This window comes from Marmota marmota, unplaced genomic scaffold, assembly GCF_001458135.2.
Source record: "Marmota marmota marmota unplaced genomic scaffold, marMar, whole genome shotgun sequence".
Classification (NCBI taxonomy): domain Eukaryota; kingdom Metazoa; phylum Chordata; class Mammalia; order Rodentia; family Sciuridae; genus Marmota; species Marmota marmota.
The window spans coordinates 34,669,554-34,677,916 of NW_026000082.1; the positions used below are offsets into that span (position 1 = coordinate 34,669,554).

The following is an 8,363-nucleotide window of genomic DNA, read 5'->3' on the forward strand; positions in this document are numbered from 1 at the left end:
CTTCCTCCTCTTCCTTTAGCTCAGGTTCCCTACCCCTTCCTCTAGTCTCAGCGCCTCAGTCACTTTCCTCAGCCAAAGGTCCCCAGTTCCTTTCCTCTTCCTTTCCCTTGCCCGGGGTCCAGCCTATCCTGTCCCTTCCTTATTCCCTAGGGTGCAGTCCCTCCCATTCCCCTCTCCCTGGCCCGGAGTTCCAGACCTTTTGGTCTTCTGTGGTCCCTTCTAGGTCCTTGTCCCTCTTCCCACAGTTCGGAGTCCAGTTGCAAACCCCGCCTCTCTCCACCCTCAAGAAGACTGCTTCCACGAAAATACTTCTCTAAAACATGAACTTTTCCTAGAGACTGCTCCAGTCTCTTTCCTCCCTGCAACCCATGCTCCAGGTCTTATTCTCACTTTACTAAGGATCGAGGCCTTCTGGGCTGAGGGAGCAGCATGATGCTTTTGTGGTCTGGTTTCTGGGGACCCTCTTCGCTTCGGATCTTCCCCTCCTTGCTGGTGGCGGTGGCCTTGGTGGGGCTACTACCTGTTCTCAGGAGCCATGCCAGCACCATCGGAGGGTCTGAGCCACCACAGGAACGCTCAATTGGGGATGTCACCACTGCCCCACCAGAGGCACCCCATCCAGAGAGCCGCCCTGTTAACCATTCTGTCACCGAACATGGCATGAAGCCGCGAAAGGCCTTTCCAGTCCTGGGCATTGACTACCCACATGTTCGCACACCCTTCGAGATCTCTCTGTGGATCCTGCTGGCCTGCCTTATGAAGATAGGTAAGTCCAATTTGCTTGATGCTACTGTCGCTGCCACTGCCACCAGACAAGTGAGCTTCTTGCCCCATCTCTTACCATTTGAGGCTGCCCAGGATTTACAGGTCTGAACTACTCCTATAAAGCAGGAGCCTGCACCCTGCCATCTTGGTTTTTCTCAAACTCCAGCTCTGGGCCTCTGTTCTGAGGCCTGTCAAGATTGGAACCTCCATTGTGCATGGGAGAGAGAGCAGGATTCAAGGATGGGACACTTTTGATACTAGGTATCTTCAGCAAGGCTTCCAGACCTGGCAGGTCTCCTCTGAATAAGCCAGACCCAGAGCCAGGCATCCAGCTATGTGTGAGACATAGAGAAGTGTCTTCTAGCAAGTGACACTTTTTGCTCTGTCAACAGCATCCAGTACAATTTATTACCTACTTCACTGGAGGGTGTCCCAGGATGGAGTATATTTCTACTTGGCCTATCTGAGAGTTTGGGTATAGCAGAGACGTGGGTGCAAGGAACATAAGGGGTTCCCGTAGTCTCCCCTTCCTTGATCCCCAGGATGTTACCTGATAGTTTCTGGTGGCAGCAATGCCATCCTTTATACAGTTAATGAGAATTTCTGAAGGCTGTTTGGGGGTGGTAAGAGTGGAGGAGGTTGAAGCTTGGTCTGATCCCAGCTTACCCCAGGTTGGTATCTGGTTCTGCTCAAGGTGCTGCCTGGGCTGATATTGGCCACTTATTTATAGGAGAGGCATAGGGAGAAGGGTTAGGGGTGTTCTGATCTGGAGAGACTTTGAAAGGTCCCTCCTGGAGAATTGGGCTCACTGCCCAGCTTGAGCACCCTGTTCTGCTGGGTGATTGGTGGAACTCCCCAGAGCCTGCGTAGCCCAGAAATTCCTGGAAGAGATGTCTAGGGGGGCTTTGCAAGCTGCCTTTGCAAGCTGCCTTTGCTTCCCAGCTAGCTATGGAAGACATGAGGTCCTGGGACTCTGCTCCCCTCTTTGCCTGATTTTTATTGGTCTTGGGGAGTTTTGAGACTTGGCAGGAAGCCTCCCAGCTATCCCAAGGACATGCAGGAGCTGAGAGCTGATGCCAGGCTGGTGTGAGGCAGGCTCTGGGACGTGCTGCAGGAATGAACTGGTGCCTCTGTTTTGATAGATCCAGGAGCTGGCTTCCTGGTGCAGGGCTTTGGTGCTGAGCCAGTCACAGTGGTGGGGCCTGGTCATGGAGCTGGGCCATCAGCACCTATACTCTGATGGTAGCCAGCTTCCTGGAAAAAATCAAGGACTGGACAAGGGGAACCATGTGTACTGATTCTGACATAAATTCATGACCTTGAAGAGCATGGGCCTTTTTCTGCAGGATTCACTTGTGCAATGGGCAAGAATCTTAACTGCTGTTTGAACATATCAATTGAGGCATTAAACCTTGTGTCTGAATTTGTTGTAAGACACTAAAGTGACCATGGTATGTCATTTGCTTGTGTGAGACCAGGAAGAGACCTCACAAATGCTATCTATAAATTGCTTCCTCCCTCTAATTCCCTCACCTTCCAACTACACCTGGCATTGTATGGGGCATTAGGGACTGGCACTTACACTGAGGGTTTCAGTGCCTGCTGCTGGGACAACAGTATGACCACAGAGATTCCACTCTAGGCAGTCTGAAGTTTCTGCCTGCAGGCCTGACGTGGCTTGACCTAATAGGGTCAGGCTGGGTCTGGCCTGCTTTGTCACCACCAGAGTGCTGGGCCCAGGACTCTGGGCAGCTGGAGAGCAGAGATGGTGCTGTGGCAAGGATATCAGTCTTGAAGTCCGGAAACCCAGCTTCTCATCCATCTTCCCTTTGTGACCTTGGGCCAGTCATGCTTCCACACCAGGCAGTTGATCTTTATGACCCTTTCTAGATCTGACATTTCTGCCATTCCCCTCACTGTGAAATCCTGGCAAAGTCACTTAACCTTGGGCCTCAGTTTTCCCATTGTAAAATGAGGAGGGTTGGTATGATCTCCTTTGCAGTTCCAAAAGTCTGTGTCTTTGGCTTGGAATGCATTTTTTTTTTTCCCCCTGCCTCTGAAAATAAGAGCACTAGCATCTGGCCATCTGGGGAAGAGAGTGGAGGGAAAGGTGGCCAGAAGATCTGAAGGGTTCCTGTTCAGACCCCCACCTCTTTTTTCCCCCTTTACCTTTGTATTGTAGAATTGAGGTTAGAGTTGAGGTTGCATTGTAGAATTCAGCTACCACTCTGCCACTTATGCTGTCTGAGCCTCAGTTTCCCCATGCATAAAATGGGAAATAAAGGCTGGGGGTGTAGCTCAGTGATAGAGCACTTGCCTAGCATGTCCAAGGCCCTGGGTTCCATCTGCAGCACCAAAAAAAAAAAAAAAAAAAAGGAAATAATGCTGTCTAGCTATAGTGCTACTGATGTGATGATGACATTAATTAATCCACATAAAACTGACTTTGTACACACAGGGAGGGCTCAGTGACCAGCAGCTGCCCCTTGTAATATTTTAACCACATAAGGCAGACATGACCCTGCCCTTTACAGTCTTCCTGCAAGGCAAGAGGATCACAAATCTCTTAATCCTAGGTTGCCACTGGATTTTCTTCCTTAAGGTTTCAAGGTTTTGGGTGTGTCCAGCTGACTATTCTTTCCTTTAAGCTGTCTTCCAGAGCTGGCCCTGGGAGGAGGGGAGATGGTACCAACTGCCTTGGGGAATAGGACTAGTGGGCTGACGCCGTGCTCTCTGCACTGTCAGATACCTGGGACCTTATTTCAGGGTCTTACCTATTCTCTATTCTCTCAACACCCCAGCGTGGGCAGGAGTTAGGTTGAAGTCCTCATTCTGTCAGCTTTGGCAGCTGCCTCCCTTGCAAGGTACCCCTCCTTTAAGAATGGAAAGTGCTGTGTGCAGTTTTCCTTCCTATCCTAATCTCAGAGCAGAGCCTCAAGGAGCCTTCTTGCAGAGGCTGGTGTGGGAGGGGCAGGGTCAGAGCTGCCATTCTAGAGTAATAGATGCCTATGGATTCTCTACTAACTTGGACTCAAGGGGTGACATTAGGCAAATCATTTCCTTCTCTGGGCCTTTTAAAAAAATCTCTAGGATAGTCAGGGATTCTTGTCTTTTCTTGATGGGGAGGGGCTGGTGGCACAAGGAAGATTTAGAGTATTGGGAGAAGTGTGAGAATGTCCCTAAGCCTTAAGGGCCATTCTCCACCTGCTTCCCATACTGTGGTTTGGCTCCTGCATGAATTCTGCTTTGTCCCAGTTCACCTGACTCCTAGGCAGTGCTGTTCTGAGGGAGAGCCTCACCCAGCTCACCACTGGCAGCACCCGCTATGTTGTTTGTCCATATTCCTGACCTGGAACTCCTGGCAGAGGCACAGAAGCCCATAAAGCAGGTATTCATCTTGTCTTCTGAACAGGGACAAAAAAGGCTTCTTTTGTACCTTTATATCTTATAGCATTTTTGGTTTTGGTCTTTGTAAAATATATGCTGTCATTTCCTCCTTAGAAGAAGTCTGTGCACAGGGGAAATAAGGTCATTGTTGCCCACTTCACATGCATAGATATCAGGTCCAGCAACTGGTTTCCAGTAAAAATGAGGCTAGAGCTTGCCTCTCCCACTTCGAAAAAAGAGAGAGGAAGAAACAGCTTGAAGGTCACCTTGAAGTTGTTCAAGAAGTCCAGCAACCGTAATCCCAGCAACTTGGCAGGCTGAGGCAGGAAGATGCTGACTTCGAGGCCAGCAGCAGAAATTTAGCAAGACCCTGCCTCAAGATGTAGGGAGGTAGCTAGGTGGTAAAGCACCACTGTATTTAATCCCCAGTACAAACAAAACAAAACCCAGACAAGACTCAGTATAAAGGAAGAGGCATCTTTTTTCTCTTTGGGAAAACAACTGCCTGGCTGCAAGGTGGTGGGAGGGATGGGCTGGGGCTGTAGCTCAGTGGAAGAGTATTTGCCTAGCATGTGTGAGGCACTGGGTTTGATTCTCAGCACCACATATAAATAAATAAAATAAAGATCCATCAACAACTAAAAAACAAACAAACAAAAAACATGGTGGGAGGGAGATCAGCTGAGGCTTGGGAGGAAAGGATCAGGCAGGATGCATGTCTTCAGGAGTACCGGGGCACCGGGAGAGCCTTGCTTGGGCAGATGGCCTGGACTTCATTCAGCTGAGCACCCGTGAGGTTTGCCTTTCCTCTGTCTCAGCCAGCCGAGCTTATCCAGGTCTGGTATAAAGGGAAGATGTGGTCAGAAACCCTGGGCTGTCTACCCCTGCCACTGTCTCTTGGTGACTGTGGACTGTGGGGTTCATGCACATCATTTCTTGAATCAATGAGGTGAAGGTGCTGTTTCCACTTTCTAAGACTGAGGTGGAGATAGATTTGAGGTTGCCAAGTTCACTATAGTGACTTTCACAAGCTTCCTTCCTGTGTTAATTAACTTTCTGTCACCATATCAAAATAACTGAGATAATCAACTTATAAAGAGAAAAGTTTTGACTTTAACTCATGGTTTTGGAGGTTCCAATACATGATTGGTTGGCCTTGTTGCTTTCGGCCTATGGTGAGGCAGGACATCGTGGCATGAATACTGCCTACCTCATAGTCAAGAAGGAAAAGCGGGGACTGGGGATATAGCTCAGTTGGTAGAGTGCCTGCCTCGTATGGCACAAGGCCCTGGATTTAATCCCCAGCACCACCAAAAAAAAAAAAAAAAAGGAGAAGAGGACCAGGTGCGGTGGTGCACTCCTGTAATGCCAGTAGCTTGGGAGACTGAGGCAGGGGGATCGCAGGTTTGAGGGCAGCCTCAGCAGTTTGGCAAGGCCCTAAGCAACTTAATGGAACTATCTCAAAATAAAAAATAAAATCGTGCTGGGGGGCTGGGGATGTGGCTCAAGTGGTAGCGCGCTCGCCTGGCATGCGTGCGGCCCGGGTTTGATCCTTAGCACCACATACTAGATGTTGTGTCTGCTGAAAACCAAAAAAATAAATATTAAAATTCTCTCTCTCTCTCTCTCTTTCTCTTAAAAAACAACAACAACAACAAAAAAAACGTGCTGAGGATCCTCAGTACCAAAAAAAAAAAAAAAAAGGAAATGAGGGCAGAGGTCCCACAGTCCCCCTTCAAGGGCACACTCCCAGTGACCTGAAGATCCCCACTAGGCCCTATACTTTCTTAAAGTTTCCACAGCATCCCAATATCACTACTCTGGGACCTTTAACATATGGCCCCTTAGGGGACATTTAAGATTCAAACTATAGCAGTCCCCTTTGGGGAGGTCTTGCCAGCCCACTGTAGCCTGCAGCAATTGCTTTCCCTTTCTCCTCCGAACCCTTCTCCCTTATTGTTTATCCACAGCTTTGGCATTAGGCCTAGCCTGTCCTGTGACATCTCCCCCGTTGGGGGTGGGGGTTGTTTTTAATAATAATTACCATTTATTGAGTATCTGCAGAGTAGTGTCAGGCACTTTGTAAGAGTAATCTCATTTAATTCCTACTAAAATTCTAGGAGATAAAGGCTCTCTCTGTTTGGCAGATGAGGAAACAGCTCAGGGGTTAACTTCAGTGATGCTGAACTGCTGTTTATTTTCTGTTCGAGTATTGGCACAGCCTCCTAGAGGGGTGCAGCTGCGGCCTGCCTCTCACATTGCTCTCAGCAGATGTACATGGCCCTGTGCCGAGTGGTACCCAGCCCAAAGCACCTGCACTTGGGGACCGTAGGGCTCCCTCTATGGTGTGGGCAGATGTCCACAGTGGGAACTCTCTCCCTGCCTGAGAAAGCTATAGGTGTTTTGCACCTGGCTTTGGGCCTGTCCTCTGTCACTGAATTTGTTGTGGATATGCACAAATCATGTGGTCAGGTTCTTGATGAAGACCCTGCCTGCTACCTTTCTGCTGGTAGCCTCTTAGCTGTCTAACCAGTGCTTGTTTCTTCCCTTCTTAGGCAGGGAAGTCATAAAGCTGTGTGTATGTATTGAAGGGGGGGGGGAATCTTATGACTATGACCTCTTATCCCTAAGCAGGAACAGTACTGGGCTGCTCTTGGTTACCCTCAGGGCCCAGCAGGATCCCCTGAGAGGGAGCCTTTGTGTTGGGAGCAGGTGGCACAACTTTCTTTAGCCCTACAAGGCAGGAGGAGTAGCCATTCCCATTAGTGCTATAATTTGTTTCCAAAACCCTTGCGTGTACAGGATTTAATTTTTTTTTTTTTTACATCTCAGGAATCAGTCTTGGACTGTGACCTGCTTGATGTCACTTAGCAAGTAACTTGCAAAAGACACAATCCCTAGATATTTCACCTAAGGCCTTATCCTTTTTCCTCCCTGGCTAACATGCTGGGTTATTGTAAGGATCTAGGGGGCCGGGCATAGTGGCTCCTGCCTGTAATCTCAGTTACTCAGGAGGCTGAGTCAGGAGGATGGCAACTGTGTGAAGACAGTCTGGGCAATTTAGTGAGACCCTGTCTCAAAATAAGAAATAAGGGGCTGGGGTTGTGGCTCAGTGGTAGAGCACTCTCCTAGCACAGGTGAGGCCCTGGGTTTGATCCTCAGCACCATATAAAAATAAATAAATTAATTAAATATATTGTATCCAACAATAACTAAAAAATAAATATTAAAAAAAATAAGAAATAAAAAGGATTGGGGATATAACTAACTTAGTGGTAGAGTGCTCCTGGTTTCAATCCCCAACACTACCCAAAAAAAGAAAAAAAGAAAAAAACAGAGGTGGGGGAGGAATCCAGGGGAACCAGAGATCCAAAGGGGCCTTTTTTTTTTTTTGGTACCAGGGATTGAACCCAAGGGTGCTTAACCACTGAGCCACAACTCCAGCCCCTTTTATTTCTTATTTTGCGACAGGGTCTTACTAAGTTGCTTACAGCCTTGCTAAGTTGCAGAGGCTAGCTTTGAACTTGCCATTCTCTTGTCTCAGCTTCCTGAGCTGCTGAGGAAGCACTCTGGCTCACTCTCTTCTCTCTCTTCTCTTCTCTTCTCTTCTCTTTCCTTCCTTCCTTCCTTCCTTCCTTCCAGTGGATTGGACTCAGGAATACTTTGCCTCTGATCTATATCCCTACCTCTCATTTTTTATTTTGAGACAGAGTCTCACCAAGTTATTTATGGCCTAAGTTGCTGAGGTTGGCCTTGAACTTGGGATTCTTCTGCCTTGGCCTCCCAGGTTGCTGATATTATAGGCATGCACCCAGTCCAGGGGAACTTTGAAGAAAGTAGATGACCAGACATACCCACATTGGTAGCCTGCACAGTTGTCAGGAGGGACACCAGTTTCTCCTGTGGGAGGAAAGAACTGAAGGGGTTGGGTGGTCTGGAGTCCTGGCTGGATCAGCAGCAAGTGCACTGCATTTTTGTGAAGGAGTGTGGGGGCTGCAGTCACATGGAACAGTCGTTCTCATAGCCCTTGTTTGTGAAACAGGAGACTTTATAAGTGGAGGGCTTTTACTTTCCCTCCACATGTTGTAGGCTTTCCAGAAGAGACAGGAGATGCAGGGAAGTAAGTTACAGTGAAAAACTTTCTAAATGGAAGTGGGGAGTTTGGAGGGGGTGAGAAGCAAGGGATCTGACTTTTTTTTTTTTTTTTTTGG

General features: G+C 48.3%; 1 protein-coding gene across 1 annotated transcript in view; it reads left to right on the forward strand.

Moving 5' to 3' along the window:
- Positions 1-6: 6 nt before the first annotated feature.
- Positions 7-8,363, forward strand: part of Slc9a1 (solute carrier family 9 member A1) — a 56,922-nt gene continuing 48,565 nt past the window's right edge. The window contains exon 1 of the mRNA XM_015485437.2: positions 7-766. Coding sequence (XP_015340923.1) covers positions 430-766 — 337 coding nt within the window. The 5' untranslated portion in view covers positions 7-429. The remainder of the gene's footprint in view (positions 767-8,363) is intronic.